Source organism: Marmota flaviventris, chromosome 19 (assembly GCF_047511675.1).
Source record: "Marmota flaviventris isolate mMarFla1 chromosome 19, mMarFla1.hap1, whole genome shotgun sequence".
Taxonomy (NCBI): Eukaryota; Metazoa; Chordata; class Mammalia; order Rodentia; family Sciuridae; genus Marmota; species Marmota flaviventris.
Window position 1 is genome coordinate 28,550,027 of NC_092516.1, and position 16,225 is coordinate 28,566,251.

General features: G+C 49.3%; 1 protein-coding gene across 4 annotated transcripts; it reads left to right on the forward strand.

Annotated features, from left to right (window-relative positions):
* The first annotated feature begins 4,184 nt into the window (after positions 1–4,184).
* Rhbdd2 (rhomboid domain containing 2) lies at positions 4,185–16,011 on the forward strand. 4 transcript variants are annotated; one of them, XM_027952897.2, is made up of 6 exons: positions 4,343–4,434; positions 5,574–5,642; positions 6,591–6,998; positions 12,234–12,384; positions 14,375–14,461; positions 15,162–16,011. In XM_027952897.2, exons 2-6 carry the CDS (start codon positions 5,615–5,617, stop codon positions 15,514–15,516), a joined length of 1,029 nt encoding a protein of 342 aa, XP_027808698.1. In that variant the 5' UTR covers positions 4,343–4,434; positions 5,574–5,614; the 3' UTR covers positions 15,517–16,011. The 4 variants fall into 4 exon arrangements, with proteins under 4 accessions (XP_027808695.1, XP_027808696.1, XP_027808697.1 ...); XM_027952894.2 differs by lacking the exon at positions 5,574–5,642 and having other exon boundaries at positions 4,185–4,434; XM_027952895.2 differs by lacking the exon at positions 5,574–5,642 and having other exon boundaries at positions 4,185–4,434; positions 14,375–14,449.
* The last annotated feature ends 214 nt before the right edge of the window (positions 16,012–16,225 follow it).

Consider the following 16,225-nt stretch of genomic DNA (forward strand, 5'->3'; position numbering starts at 1 on the left):
ACTGTCATGTACAAGTAAAAAATATTCAATCACATTGGGTAATGCCACCTTGGTTTGACGATTCATCTGTTGATGGACATTTAGGGTCTTCCCCCTTTTTGGTGGCTGTGAATGGTGCTGCTTCGAGTGGTCTGGTACGTGTTTTTGTGTGGCCACAGGTCCTTTGCTCCTGGATTGCTACACCTGATTTTAAGTGGCCCACCATATAGTGCATGGCTATACCATAAACACACAACCATTTTCCTCTCATCAGAGGTCATTTTTGCTATTACGGCTGAGGCTGTGGTGAACGATTTTGCATTTGAAGCTTTGATGGTCTTTGGGGTTCTCTTCTGTGTGGACGCTATTGACAAAGTGAATGGTGCTCAGAGAAGAGTGACCAGGAGGGGGACAGGATTTTAAAGCCAGACCACGTAATAATTAACCTTTATCTGGCACTTAACATTTTATAAATGTCTCTCTGCCCAATCCATGAAAGTCCTGGGGACAGCCTCAGGGCTGGGGCAGGCATAGGACTGGCACAGTTCCCGGGGCGTCATGGGAGAAGGTCTGGGGCCTTGGGGGTCTTGCCCTCCCCAGTTGGCCTACTGTTACACATTAAACCTCTTCACCCCCCCCCCAAAAAAAAAAAAGAAAAGAAAAGGAGTTTTCAACCCTTTAGAAAGAAAGCCATACATTTGAAGATGGCTTGTCACAGCTGACCTGAGAAGAGGTGACCTTGGGATTCTCCAGCCAGAAGGGAATATTTTGCCCTCGGGCATGTGTGCAGGGGTGTAGAAGTGTCCCTGCAGCTGGAAGGGGTGGGGGGAGCTGGTCCGAAGTGTGGAAGTTTGGGTGGAAGACAGGCTGAGGGGTGGTCTCTCTGGATGACCTATCCTTGCAGCTAGCGACGCGTCCGAGTGGGGTTCTCCAAGCCCACCAGTGCCTGCTGTGGTTGAAGGCTTATTGGTCACTGAGAAAGAACCACCGCTGGTCAGCACGGTGGTTGGAGGAATGGAGGGATATTTGCCCTGAAGTGGTCAGTGCTTCCTCAAAGCAGATAATTTTTTGGGTGGTGCCAGGATTGAACTCAGTCACTCAACCACTGAGCCACTTCCCCAGCCCTATTTTGCATTTTATTTAGAGACAGGGTCTCCCTGAGTTGCTTAGCACCTTGCTTTAACTTTAAGTTTACTTCCTGGAAAGTTATAGACCACTTCAAAACCACTTTTGAAGTGAAAATGCCTCATTACATGTTGTAGAGTAGCTTCCGCCGTCACATAAATTAGTCATCAAACGAGCCAAACAAGCAGCAATTTGTAATATAAACTCTAGAGTTGCACCGTGGAGGGTATCACTGAGACCGTGACAGCATTGGTTCTGTTTTTATAGCATAACAGCTAGGATTCTTGAAAGGCGCGGGTCTGACTTGGGGGGGGAGCTGATTTGGGGAGAATTTTGGTAGAGCTTTGCTGACCACCTGCTCCCAGGCTGCAGCTGCTGGTGATAAGTCTTGGAAGTGCCTGTGAGCCTGGTCTTGCGTGGCGCCACCTGGAGGGGGTTAGAGCCGGTACAAGAGAAAGGTCCCTGCTGAAGACCTGGCCCATTTCCTTCTTGTGGAAACCACAGTCAAAAGCTCTTTCCTGTTGTCCCTCCACCACATATGTTCTGTCTCCTGACCAGCCCAGGCCCTCCCACAGGTGGCCTCATGGCATGGCATGCACCCTTCTCCTGGGATCAGTAAAGGTAACACACTATCTTTTCAATGACAGTTATTTCCTGATCTCTTGGTCTTACCAGCCCTAAATAGTAATAAAACCTAAGGCTGGAGATACAGCTCAGTGGCAGAACACTTGTCTGGCATGGGCAAGACCCTGGGTTCCATCTCCAGCATCCACAAAAAAAGTATATACAGGGCTGGGGATGTGGCTCAAGCGGTAGCGCGCTCGCCTGGCATGCATGCGGCCCGGGTTCAATCCTCAGCACCACATACAAACAAAGATGTTGTGTCCGCCGAAGACTAAAAAATAAATAGTAAAAAATTCTCTCTCTCTCTTTAAAATAAATTTTAAAAAAAGTATATACAATAATAATAAATAAAACCTGTATTAAACAATAATAAAACCTATTTTAAAACAGAGCCCCTGGATGATACATAATAGTCCCTAATGAATGCTGTTGTCCCCTCCTTCTGGTGGGTTATGATTTCTTTGGCCAATGGGACATTTGCAATATGATATAAGCAGAGGTGTGGAAGGTGCTTGCATGCAGATCCTTTCCTCTCCTGGCTTCCCCAAGATCACCCGATGAAGAAGTCCTCGCCAGGCCACTGGAGGATAAAACCATATGGACCTTGCATGCATAAGGCCCTGGGTTCAATCCCCAGGACCAAAAAAAATCACATGGAGCAGGGACAGAAAAATCATCCCACTCAAGTCCCCTAGCCCAGCCAGTCCCCAAACAACCTACCGGATGACAATTGACACAAGTGTGAACCCTGGAGAGATTAGCAGAAGAAATGGGTGTGGGGATGCATGCTTGTAATCACAGCAATTTGGGAGTCTAAGGCAGGAGGATTGCAAGTTTGAGGTCAATTTAGCAAGACCTTTTCTCAAAATAATTTTTTTTTAAAAGGACTGGGGATGTAGCTCAGTGGTAAAGCACCTCTCAATCCCCAGTACTGGGGGTGGGGGGAAAAATCACCCAACTGAGCGCAGCCCCATTTACTGACCCATGGAATTATGGAAGATAATAAAATGGTTGGTAGTTCAAACCAGAAAGTTTCAGGTTGTGACAGCCCAGAAAGTCTGGTGTGCAGCAAAGACCTGCTGGACAGGTGTCTTGTCAAGACACATTCTCAACATTCTTGAAAGCAGAACATCTTCCTGTTCCTAACACCACAGGAATTTGGAAGAAGTTCTTTCATTGATAGTCTATGATCCGGGAAGTGCAAGTGACCCTCCTTCCAGGAGTGAGGGAGTAGTAGGATCCCTCTCTCCACCAGAGCCAGCAGGGGCTACCAAATTGTGGGGACAGCATCTAGGTCTGAGGCAAACCCAATCCTGCAGCCTTGGGCAAGGAATAGAGCTAATAACAGTAGGGTAGTGGATGGAGAAGGAGCCAGATACCCCTGCAATGTTAGAGAGGGGGTATCAGGCCGGATCCCTGGAAAAGAAAGGGAGCACCCTTAAAAAGTCTAAGGAGAAAAAATAAAGGGTGATCCAGAATTAAGGAGAACAAAGGAGAAAGGGAGGGAATGGTGGCGCAGAGGAGCTGTGACAGTGGGCTAGCAGGCAGGAGCCCTCGCTGGAGAGGAGCACAGATGCTGGGGATCTATAGAGCTGGGGCAAGATGGATGTGGTGGATCTGAGAAGCAAACCATCACTCTCTAGCACAGAGTGAAGCATTTGTTTGTTTTTCCAGAAGTCTATGTGGCCTCCAGTCAAATGTATGCATATCAAAGGATCTGTAACAAATGATAAAAAGGGCTGAACATTGGTGGTGGGGGCAGACAGGAAACCTGAATCCAAATCCTAGTCCTCTCGCTTCCCACCGATGACCCTGGACAAGTTACCTCACTTGCCAGCGCACCTCTAATGGAGAAAGAATATTCCACGTGTCTACCTGAAACAGCTGTTGATTGCCCAAAGCACTTTTCAAACGAGAAGTGCTGAAATAGACTTTGATGATTAAGGAGTTAGAGCGCAATCCTGATTCCTTAGTCTCTTCAACTGAATCCCTGCCCCACCTCGCGCAGACCCTCTTCAGTCCAAACAAAGGAGCTGACCTCGCTGTCCTCTTGGCCAATTACAGGCGCCCCAGTGAGAGGACCGAGTTCTGGTTGTGTCTCTGCCATCTAATTATATTACGCAGGGAGCCTGCTAAGCTGTTCCCTTTGGTATACTGGGGTTGAACGCGGATAAGGGGGCGTGGTGCGAAAGGGCTCTGTGGGCCTCAAAACACCGTGCTCCTTAGGCATCTAGAGCCGGGAGGGCGAAATCAAAGCCCTTGCAGGAATAATGGAGCTGGAAAAGCAGCCCCCCTACCTGTGACTCGTTCTCCAAGGCTGTCGCCCCAGCCACAGAGTGGGAACTACATTTCCCGGCATCCCGCGCGCCTGGAAGGGCTGGTCGGCGCCACGAGATTGGGCTGTCCTGGAGGGAGCGGGGCTTCCGACCGGCACTTCCGCTGTTGCCAGGGGAAACAGCCGCAGCGAGGCGGAAGAAGCCGAGGGCCGGCTACCTGTGACCGGGTGGAGCGCGGGAAGTCTGGCGGCCATGGCGGCCTCGGGGCCCGGGAGTCGCAGTTGGTGCTTGTGTCCCGAGGTGCCATCCGCCACCTTCTTCACGGCGCTGCTCTCCCTGCTGGTGTCCGGGCCCCGCTTGTTCCTGCTGCAGCCGCCCCTGGCGCCCTCGGGCCTCTCTCTGCGGTCCGAGGCCCTGCGCAACTGGCAAGGTGAGCAGGGGCGGGGCCGGACCGGGCGCCGATCCCCGCTGCAGACTTCGCGCCTCAGGGGACTCCAGCCCCAGACCTCCCCGCCAGCCTGTCGCTGCCTCCGTGCGCGGCTTGTTGCTCCCACCTGGAGGTCCGGCCTCCAGCACGGCCTCCAGGACCGCCTCCCGCCTCCCCGTTTCACGCCTTCCCAAGCCTTATCTTCATTATCACCCTTTCCTACCCGAATTTGCTTCTTCCCGGTCGTCGCCAGACTGGCCGGGGCTCCAGACTCATTCCTTGATGACAAAGGTGGTTTTCTCTCCGCTCCCATTTCATACCCACACCCACGTCTGCCAAGGGCCAAAGCCCCACCGAAAAATTATCTCTTCCCCTTCATCGCGACACCTGAGCATTGTCTGTTGCCACTCTTATCAATGTCCTGTCCTCTGGAGGTTTGGAATGTCTTTTTTTTTTTTTGGGGGGGGGGGGTTACCAGGGATTGATCCCAGGGGGGCTTTGCCACTGAGCCACGTCCCCAGCCCTTTTTAATATTTTATTTAGAGACAGGAGACAGGATCTTGCTGAGTTGTTTAGGACCTCGCTAAGTTGTTGAGGAGCTCCTCCTGCTTCAAGCTACGGAGTTGCTGGGCATGCTCCACCGCACGCCTGGCCTGGAATGGCTTCTGCGTAGTTTATATCGCAGTCCTGACTCCCAAAGCCCAGAGCTTGGGCGGGGGTGGCTGCTTCTGCATTTGGAGAGGTGTTTTTTTTTTTCCATGGGGGAGAGTAATTTTCAGACCAACTAAGTATAAACATCCATTCATAAAGACATTCCTAGTCTCCCCTTCTTCCTCCTTTTCTGGGAAGGAATAGAAGAAATTTGTATGGCTCTTGTTGTTTTGCAATGTACACTCCCATGCATTAATCTCATTTAATCCTCAGCGATTCTATGACATAGGCCATATTAAACTGACCATTATTTAGATGAGATTGAAGCCTAGTGCAAAGAATCAGAGCTGTTAAAAGTCATAAAACTGAAATAGGAACCTAGCTTTTTGTTTTTATGGGATGATAGTTTGGAAATAGAGCCTTGGGATACATCGTTCCCAAATCATATAGTTGCTTCTAGAATCTTTTCACATTTATACTTGGAATTTCAGTTTCGGAAGTACTCAACAAATAATGAAGTACTCTTCAGATAATGAAGCCTTCTGGAGACGGCCTGACAGGTATATGGTTCCATAGCCTGCTTCCCTGCTCAAATCTGAAGCTGTTCCCTGCACCCTCCACCCCAGATACACATGGCACTTCCTCAGATAGAAGCAAAAAGCTAGCCCCCCCCTTTTTTTTAGTTCACAGCTTCCCAGTTGTGGGGTTCATGGCATAGGATCATCAGTCATACAAGGGACCTTTGAAGGCCTCCAGTCGAACCTGTTACTTTGCAATGAGGAAACTAAAGCCTCGAGATTGACTAGCTCAAACAGCTTGGTTGTGATAGAACCAAGATTCCACTGAAGGTCTTAGGACTCCCAAGTCACTGTCACTTCAGCTTATGTGTGGGCCTGCAGTGGTGTAAAATACATTAGAGATAACCATGTTTAGAAAAACAAGCATGATTCTTTGCTGTCTTATTGCACATAAACCATTATTCTACCTGTAAGGCTTTCAAGGAAGATGTCTGATTTCTATATTATTAATGCTAGCTTTATAATCCTTATAGCTGCAAAATAATTCATGGTCCCTTTTTTCTTCCTCTGAACAGCCACTATGGAAGGAGAGGTCAGGATTACAGCTGAGGAGACTGGCACACAGAGTGTTAAGTGACACCCACTCAATCACCCTGAAGCTGTTACAATTAATTAACCCTCAAACTGCCCAGTGAGGTAGGTCAGTATTAAAATCTAAAAAAGGATTATAAAGCATTTAAAATTCAGAGACTACTCCATGACAAAAAAGTATTTTTTTCACACATGGAAGTTGGTTTCCGACCTTCTCCAGGTCTGGGAAGAGCAGGGTTTAGACATTCATGCCTCTACTCTGAGTCTTGGGTCCTCTGTTGTTGTCCCCACTGCTTATCACTGCTTTTCAGTGGCTCTCTGGGGCTTACTTTCCCTTTCTTAGATGGCTTATCACCTGGCTTTCTCACCTGCGGGCCTCTAACTCCGGTCCCTTTTCAGTTTACAGGTTGGTGACCTACATCTTTGTCTATGAGAACCCAGTCTCCCTGCTCTGCGGTGCTGTCATCATCTGGCGCTTTGCTGGCAATTTTGAGAGAACTGTGGGCACCGTCCGCCACTGCTTCTTCACCTTGATCTTCGCCATCTTCTCCGCAATCATCTTCCTGTCATTTGAAGCTGTGTCGTCACTATCAAAGCTGGGGGAAGTGGAGGATGCCAGAGGTTTCACCCCAGTGGCCTTTGCCATGCTGGGAGTCACCTCTGTCCGCTCTCGGATGAGGCGGGCCCTGGTGTTTGGTGTGGTGGTGCCCTCGGTGCTAGTGCCCTGGCTCCTGCTGGCTGCCTCTTGGCTCATCCCCCAGACCTCCTTCCTGAGCAACGTCTGTGGCCTTCTGGTCGGGCTGGCGTGTATCCTTCTAGAAGGGAATTCAGAAAGATGCCAGCCAAGGGGGAACCTGGGGGGGCAGGTAGATAGTCTTGGGCTCAGACATAGGCAGCCTAGGCTCTGGCTGCAGCTTTGAGATCCCTGGAGCCTTGTGCTGGTCACTTCCTCTGTCCAGCCCAGGATTTCCTCACACAGTCATCTCCTTGTGCCAGCTTAGCCTAGCCCTGCCAGTTGACAAAATATACTAAATTTGAGGGGTTTTTTCCTTGTAAACTTAGGTATAAACCTACATTTGATCAGTTATCATAAGAGTGTTCATTGGAAGAATCTGAGATACCCAAAAGCTGGAGATATTCATGAAAGGGATAGGAAACATTTGGTTTGTGATTATTTTTGCATTTCTGAGAATCAAACCCAAACCCCAAGGCCCCACACATGCTGAGCAAGGACTCAACCACTGAGCTACACCCTTAGCTTCAGATTTCTTTTTGTTACTGTTTTTGTTTGGCTTGATCTTTTTCTCAGGAAAAAAAAAAAGAAGGAAGGAAGGAGACTTTCACTGTAAGCATAGTTAAAACTTAGAATAAGCTTTCCAGCTTCTATATTTTGGCAATCAAGTGAAAGAAATCTATACTACAAAGTGGAGTTTCTTTTATAAACATCAAAATTAGTGGGGTTGGAAAAGAAAATTGGGGTTAGACAAGATATAAAATCTCTCATGATTCTGTGTACTAATAAGAGAGGTTATGTATCAGTATTGGTAAGTGAAAGCTCTTATTTTTTAATTTCATTGATTTTAAACTCATCCTCTAATATAAAAATGGAAATGATGTAAACTCTCCTACAAATACTACTTTAGCTACATTACACAAGTTTTTTTTTTTTAATATTTATTTTTTAGAAGTAGTTGAACACAATACCTTTATTTTATTTATTTTTATGTGGTACTGAGGATCGAACCCAGGGCCTCGCACATGCTAGACAAGCGCTCTACCGCTGAGCCACAGTTTTGATATACTGTGTTTTCATTACCACTCAGTTGAAAATAGAATTTTCTTTGGAATTTCTTCTTTGATCCATGGGTAATTTATAAATGAGTTGCTTAATTCAAAATATCAGTGGTTTTTCCAAACTTCTTTTTGTTATTTTCTAACTTAATTTCATATAGGTACAGAACATTCTTTGTATGATTCTGACCCAACGTTTGGTATGTTGGTGACTATTCTTGAAAAGAACATGGGTTCTGCGGCTGGTAGACATGGTAGTCTGTGTCTCTCAGGTTGAGGTCTTGCTTTCATTTACATCTTCTGTATTCTTGTACTAAACCTACAACTCTTAACTGTGGGTTTTTCCATTTTTGCCTTCCAGTTGTTTTGTGCATTTTGAAACTCTGCTTTGGATGAATATACATTCAGAATTATATGTCATCTTAATAATTGATCCTTTATCATGAGGAAATTGACTCCTTTTATCTCTGGTCATATTCTTTATCCTAAAGTCTGTGTTGTCTTATATCAATGTAGTTATTCCAGCTGTTTTACTATTAGGGTTCATGTAGTGTATTTCCTTCCTTCCTTCCTTCCTTCCTTCCTTCCTTCCTTCCTTCCTTCCTTCCTTCCTTCTTAAAATGTCTGTGTACTAGGCGTGATATCACAACCTATAATCTCAGCTACTTGGCTGAGGCAGGAGGATCATGAGTTCCAGGACAGCCTGGGCAACTTAAAAAGGGCTAAAGATGTAGCTCCTTGGTGGAGAACTTGCCTAGCATGTGTGAGGCCCTGGGTTCAATCCACAGTGCTGGAAAAAAAAATTGTCTTCATATTTAAATCCTATTTCCTATGTGTAGCATGTTGGTTCTCCAGTCTGACAATCTCTGATTTCAAACAATATGTTTAGCTCATTTACATTTAGTGTAATTATTGGTATGGTCAAGTTTAAGGCTACCAGCTTGCCATTTGTTCCATACTTTCCCCCTCTTCTTGCCTTTAATTGCATATGTTTCTAATTATAGAATTTAATCTTCTTTCCTTATTAACTGTACCTTTGTTTAATTTTTTTTTAGTGGTTACATACAGTATATATTTTATCATAAACAACTTTGAAGTATCGTGCCACTCCATACACAGTGTAAGACCTTATACAAATACAACATATTTTCCTTGCCTTCTTTTCATCCTCTGTGTTTTTGTTGTCATGTTTTATTTCACATGTGTTCAAAACCTCACAATACATTGCTATGACTTTAAATAGTTAAATTGTTTATATTTTTAATTAAAAAAGCCATCAAACATTGACCCACATATTTATTGTTTCTAGTTCCCCTTTAATGTGGATCCAAGTTTCCATCTGCTATCATCTTCCTGTGGCCTAAAGGAACTTCCTTTGACATTTCTGTTGGTGACAAGTTCTGTCAGCTTTTGATGTCTAAAAATGCTTTCATTTGCTGCATACAGGATTCCAGCCTTTTCTGGTCTCCTGAGACTCCTCTTTTACTTTTAAAGATGTCATTGCATTATTGTCTGACTTGTTTTCTCCTTTTTTTGGTGGTGGTGCTGGGATTAAACCCAGGGTTGTACATACTGAACCATATCCCCAAACCCCAGCCTTTTTATTTTTCATTTTAAGACAGGGTCTCCCTAAATTGCTCAGGCCAGCTTTGAGTTTGCTATTATCCTGCCTCAGCCTCCTGAGTGCTGAAATCTCAGGCGTGGGCCTCTTCGCCCAGCAGGCTTTTTCTGTTTCTGATAAGAAATTGGTGCGTCATTTTCATTGTTCCCTTTGTGTGATAGTCCTTTTCTTTCTGGCTGATTTCACTTTATCTTTTCATTTTATCTTTATCAGTAGTTTTCAGCTATTCCTTTTTTAATATTAACATGTATTAATCATACATATCAATGGCCTCAGTGTGACAGTCCCACACACGCACATGGCATGCACTGAAAATCCAACCTCCCTTTTCCCATCTTCCCTCAAACCTCCAGACACTCTCTTGGATTTTCTAGGAGTGTTCTACCACTGAACCTCGTCCCTCAGCCTTTTTTATTTTGAGACAGGGTCTCATTAAGTTGCCTAGACTGGCTTTGAACTTGGTAATCCTCCTGCCTCAGCCTCCCTGGTCACTGGGATCACAGGCATGGCTGCTGCGCTTCGCCCTCCCAGCTTTTTTTTTTGAAAGAATTTTTTTAATATTTATTTTTAGTTCTCAGCGGACACAACATCTTTGTTTGTATGTGGTGCTGAGGATCGAACCCGGGCCGCACGCATACCAGGGGAGCGCGCTACCACGTGAGCCACATCCCCAGCCCCCTCCCAGCTATTTAATTCATGATGTAGCCTCAGGAGGATGCATCATTGTGTTTTTTCTCCTTGTGGCTCATTGATCTTGAATCTGAGAAGAATTTTCTTGGATCTATGACAGAATTTTCATCAAGTCTGGAAAAAAAAATTATTGTTTTTTGAAAATTTTTCCCATCCTCTTTCTCCTAACAGTTAAACATGGTTAAGTACTTGCTGTGCTCAGGGTCAGCTAGGCTAGGTTCCGATGCCGTGCCTTCAGGGTCAGTGCACTCTGTCGTGTCTGACCTGTGGAAAACCTGTTCCACTGTGTGTTTCCTTCTCACATGGATTTCAGTTTGAAAGTCTCATCTGATTCTGTTATCTAGTTTTTTGTTTCTGTATTGAGATTCTTCATGGGTTTCTTTATTATGTATTCTTAAATACTCATGTATCTATAATAACTTTTCCGATCAGTGTCTGGCAGTAGCACTGTCTCTGCCCCTTCTGAATCTGGTTGTTTCTCTTGATTCTTCCCCTGACTTTGAACCCTATCCCATGCTGCTTTACATGTCTGGCAGTTTTTATTTTAAATTAGACCTTCAGAAGCTAAATACTGAAGGCTGGATTTCATTGTTGTTCTGGGTTTTGTTCATGACAGGTGGTGAGTTTATGAAGTTTTTGTTCATGAAAATTGCTAGAAACCTGAAGTTTATAAGCTCCTGTAGGGAAATTACAGGGTATCCTTTATTCAGCGAGTCGCTGTGCCTTTGTTTAAGGCGCTGTCTTTTTGAAAGTCTCCTCTGAATGTCCCGGGTGTTCTGCGAGGTCTCTGTACTCTGTCCAGTTGACCTTGAGCATGTCCCTGCCTTGTCCAGCTCCAGGAATTGTTAGCCTGAGGCCTTCCGTTATCATTCCCCAGCGGCAGCCCTTGCTTGGCTTGAGGAGTCTCGCCTTGTGCGCCTTCATGTTCAGTCCAGATTCAGGGGACTCCTGTGCCGATTTCTGGAGCCCTCCTCGCCCTTACCCTGACCTGCCATTTCCAGCTGCTTCATCCTCCCAAACTCGTAGCCTCCTTTGTGGCCCAGAGCAGTCGTTGTGTCTGTGCTGCAGTTGGGAAGCACCTCTGGACAGGAAGCCTGAGGCCTGGCTCCTGTTGCTTACCTCCTCTTACATCCCAGGCCAGCAGCATCCTCCAGAGGGTGGAAGCCGTTGTTCGAGGTGTAGGTCCTAGACGGCAGCAGTGCGTAATGGGAGGCCGGGTAGATTGCTTCATCTGAGTCAGAAGCAGAACTGAATCTTGAGATGGTTCTGAAGCCAGCAGCCACGACAGCTTTGCTCTCTTTGGTTATCACTTGCCATCAGCACTTGGGTACGCGTCCTTCCTGGAGGGACGGAGAAACTCACAGCAGCGTTTTTAGTTGTCCCAATAAGTAGGGGGTTGGCCAGTGACTAGGATTCTAAACGTCCTCTGAAGAGTGAGGGGCTGGAGATACAGCTCAGGTGGTAGAGTGCCCGCCGTGCATGCACACGGGCCTGGGTTCAGTCCCTAGCACCACACACAAATAAATAAGGGCTGAGTCTTTGTGGCTGTGTAGGCAGAGGTCCTGACACAGACCAGATGACAAGGACATTCTCGGGTCACTTGGAATGGTAACAGCGTATGGAGTTAATGCTGCTAAAGAGGCTCATAGAAGCACACATTAAAGCAGGCTGCCCCCCTGTTTAGGGCAAGGTGTCATCCCTCTGAGGAATATTAGGACAGCCCTATGGCTCCTGCCATCACAAGGACAGGTGGTGCTGGCTTATGACCATGACGGCCTTGGTGAGAAAGCTCAGGACGGGGGGCGGGCTGGCAAAGGGAGGGCGAAGCATTAACTCCCAGACTCTGAGAGCAGCCGGGACTGTGTCCCAGGCCACGTTCCCAGCAGCCCTGTCGCCTCCCTGTGCCTCCTCCGCTCTGCTCTCTTAACCTGCCCTCCAAGATGGTGTCACCTACTGCCACTCCATCGACCTCTCGGAGCGAGTGGCGCTGAAGCTCGACCAGAAGTTCCCCTTCAGCCTCATGAGGAGGGTCTCCGTGTTCAAGTACGTCTCCGGGTCTTCAGCCGAGAGAAGGGCTGCCCAGAGCCGGAGGTCAGTTACAGCACATGTTCCCCTGGCTCCTGCAACCCCTCCAAGGCCAGCGTGGCCCAAGGGGAGTGCAGGGATGCGATCAGCCTGGGAATGGGTGCGCACCCAGGGGCCAGGGGCGCAGACCAGCGCGCCTGCCTCCCCCGCGTGATGCCCAGGGAAATAGAAGAAAATGGGCTCAAAGACCCGAGTGCTCTGGCTGCTGCCCCACCGTCTGGAGAAGGGAGTGGCTTCTGAGGACACTTGCCCATAGTCCTGAGTGACATGTAGAGAGATCAGGTGTGAGCGCCCCCAGCCAGTGTGACGTTTTTGCACTCAACAGGTCACACTGAGCTATGGCGTGTGGCCCAGATGAGGTAGGGACAGCCCGCACAGCCGACGGGGTTCTGAGGACAGACTCAGCCTGGGGTCTGGAGGGTTGTCCTTGACCACCAGCAAGAGCAGGTGAGGCTGCTGTCCCAGGCCAGCCCGTGCGTTCTCTGGGGAAGCCAGGCAGGCCACCCACTCCTGGGGCTGCTTCGTTGTTACAGAGGAGGCCACAGAGCGCACGTGGGTTCCCGTGTCTCCAGTCCACACCCAGGTCTCCTCCCACCCCTTTCCCCTGTTCACACTGCCCTGCCCCTTGGATTCTTCGTGGTCTTGTCCCTGCTGAGACTCCACAGCAGAGGACTTGACCTCTCCTGCCGTGGTCCCCCTGAGACAAGGAACTTTCTAGGAAGCCGAATGCTCTGTCGGTGACCCACATCCCCTCCTCGCTGCCTGGATGCGGGTCTAGTTGAATTGGAAGCTGCTCCTTGGGGTTCGTTCCAGGAGGTGGCCCCAGCCTGTGCTGGCCCTGGCAGGAAGGGATGGACACCAGGAGAGAGAGAAGCACAAACCTGCCTTTTTGCTTTGGGCACGTAATCCCTGGCATCTGACTCAGGGAGAGACTTTATAGAATGAGCAAGTCCCAGTGACTTGGGAGGCTGAGGGAAGAGGATCTCAAGTCCACCGGCAGCCTTGGCAATTTAGTGAGACTCTCACCAACTTAGTAAGATCCGTCTCAAAATAAAAAGAGCTGGGCATGTGACTCGGTGGTAAATTGCCCTTCCGAGGAAGGTCCTTTTTATTTTACTGGGGATTGAACTCAAGGGCACTGACCATTTAGCCACACCCCCAGCCCTATTTTGTATTTTATTTAGAGACAGAGTCTCACTGAGTTGCTTAGGGCCTTGCTTTTGCTGAGGCTGGTTTGAACTCGCAATCTTCCTGCCTCAGCCTCCGAACCTCTGGGATGACAGGTGTGTGCCACTGCGCCCAGCCTCCCATAAGACTCTTGAGAGGGTGCCGCGTCCGGCCAAGGGAGCCGAGTCCGGCGAGGGACGGCGAGGTTAAAAGACACAGGACACCAAGGTTCTTCATCCAGGAGAGAGAGATTTTATTTTTCCCCCCCTTTTATATATCCTCCCATACTCTGGGTTAAGCATACACACACATACACACATTCTTTACTGCAGGAAGCGGTTTCAGGCAGCTTTTAGCAAACTAGGTCTGGTTTTGCAGGGTGCTCATGCAAGGCTCAGCTGTGCCAGCTAATCAGTAGGTACAATCTGTCCCAGGCTCTCTGTGAGGGCAGATAGACAGGAAGCCCATAAGACTGATTCAGACTTCGGTGGAAGCCCACAAGGCTAATTCAGACTTCGGTGGTTTTCTCGCCTTTACATGCGAAACAAGGGACAGGGAACTTATTCTTTTCCCTGTTTAGGGCCAGGGGCTTCACCACAAGAGGGCTTTATAGGGTTTAGGGTGCCAACTCCACCCAGGGAGGGACTCCCTTCTGTAATAGCTTACACTGGTCACCAACCACAACTCATGCCCGTGGAGGACGGCTCATGACACTGTGCATCCCTAGTGCCAGGTCTGATCCTGCTCCAGTATGACAGGCAGACGGGACAGGGAGAGGTTGTGGCCCTTTCTGTTCCTCACATGACTGGGGTCCGGTCTTCATTGCCAGGGCCTGCTGCAGACGCCCAGAACAGAACGTGTCCCAGGCAGCCCAACAGTGGGTCATAGGCGGCGGCGTGACGGCGTGCGTTTGGTGGTGAGGCAGCCATTTGGGGCAGCTTTGTCTCCCTGGCTGCTCTGGAGGAATTTGTTTCTCACTTTGTTTCTGTTTTTCATTGTTGTTTTGTTTGTTTGTTTTCTTTTGTGGTGACGGGGATGGAGTCCAGGGCCTCACCCTAGGCCAGCATCTACCACAGGGCCACGTCCCCAGCCCCAAGAATTGTTTAATTTCTTAATGTCATGTGAAGGGGGACATGAAGTGTCCTGTACCTGAACTCAGGCAGCTGGTCTGCGGCGGGGTCTGTGACCTCAGCACACTCATTGTTAGAGGGGTTCCTGCCGCCTGAGTTCCCTCCTGAGGGCCCAGGTAGGAGATTGACAGCAGGTGGCCTGGGCCTGGGCCCTGTGCTCCCTCGGAGGCCACACGGTGGCGCTGCGCTCTGGGTGGAATTGCTGTGGGCTGTGACCTGGCCAGTCAGTCCCTCTACTGGTGGATGAGCCGCTGCGAGGAGGCCCCCCCTCAAGCTCCGTCTCCTTTCAAGCTGCTGCTCGCTGTTCGGGCCTCTGTTCTCTGAGATCAGCCCTTTTCCTCACTTGGTCCCCAAAGGTAGCCTCAGAAAATGACCAGAGCGTGGTGTGTGCCGAGCAGGACTGCGGCCCTGCCCTGCCCTCTGGAGTGGCCTGGTGGGCCTTGTCACTGCTGGCTGAACGACCTTCCCTCTCTTCTTCCTTTCCAGGCTGAACCCTGTGCCTGGCTCCTACCCCACACAGAGCTGCCATCCTCATCTGTCTCCAAACCACCCTGTCACCCAGATGCAGCATGCCAGCGGCCAGAAACTGGCCTCCTGGCCAACCGTCCCTGGGCACATGCCCAGCCTGCCCCCATACCAGCCCACCTCCGGCCTGTGTTATGTGCAGAACCACTTTGGCCCGAACCCTAACTCCTCCAGCGTCTACCCGGCTTCTGTGGGGACCTCCATGGGGGTCCAGCCCCCTGCCCCCGTCAGCTGCCCTGGCACAGTGTATTCTGGGACCCTGGGCACCCCAGGGGCTGCAGGCTCCAAGGAGTCCTCCAGGGTTACCATGCCCTGAGAGAACATTAAGGGAAGTCACCTCACGTCTCGGCCTTCCGAGGAAGGTCCTGTCAGCTGATTTTCTTGACAAAAACTTATTTATTGAATACCTCCTGTGCCAGGCCGTGTCGAGTACCTTGATACATGTCCGTTTCCGCCCCCTTTGTGCTCCCATCGGCTCTGTGAAGTAGTTTACACAGACAGAACTGAGACACTCTGTGACATCATGGGATCTTGTGGCCCTGGTGGCCCAGCTGGAGTTCCTCACTCATGGCTCAGGGCTCCTCCCAGAGGACGTGGGAGGGAAGGGCAGCTGTCGGGCTGCTGATGGCTCTCCAGTGCCACCTTCCTTCCTGTGTCTACTCTGCACACGCTCTGTCCCCTGCAGTGTCCCTGTGTCTGTGCTGGGCAGCCCCCAGGCCTCTGTAGTAAATCTCCCCCAGTCATCTGCACCCAGCTGCGGTGACCTGTGTCGTGTCCTTGACCTTTGTATAAAGAACCAGCCTCCAACCTGCCCATGGCGTGTGGCTTCTTTGATCTGGCTGGGGAGGTGACATGGGGATTGGGGCCATGGCAAAGAGGGAGAGGGACCAGGGTTGGGTCAGACCAACAACCATGCCCAGTAGGTCAGGAGTGGGGTCCCAGGGGAGTGAGGGGCAGAGGTGTGGGGAGAACTGGAAGAGTGAGGCGGACGGTTGGGCAACCAGCCCTGGGCAGCCGCAGGGCAC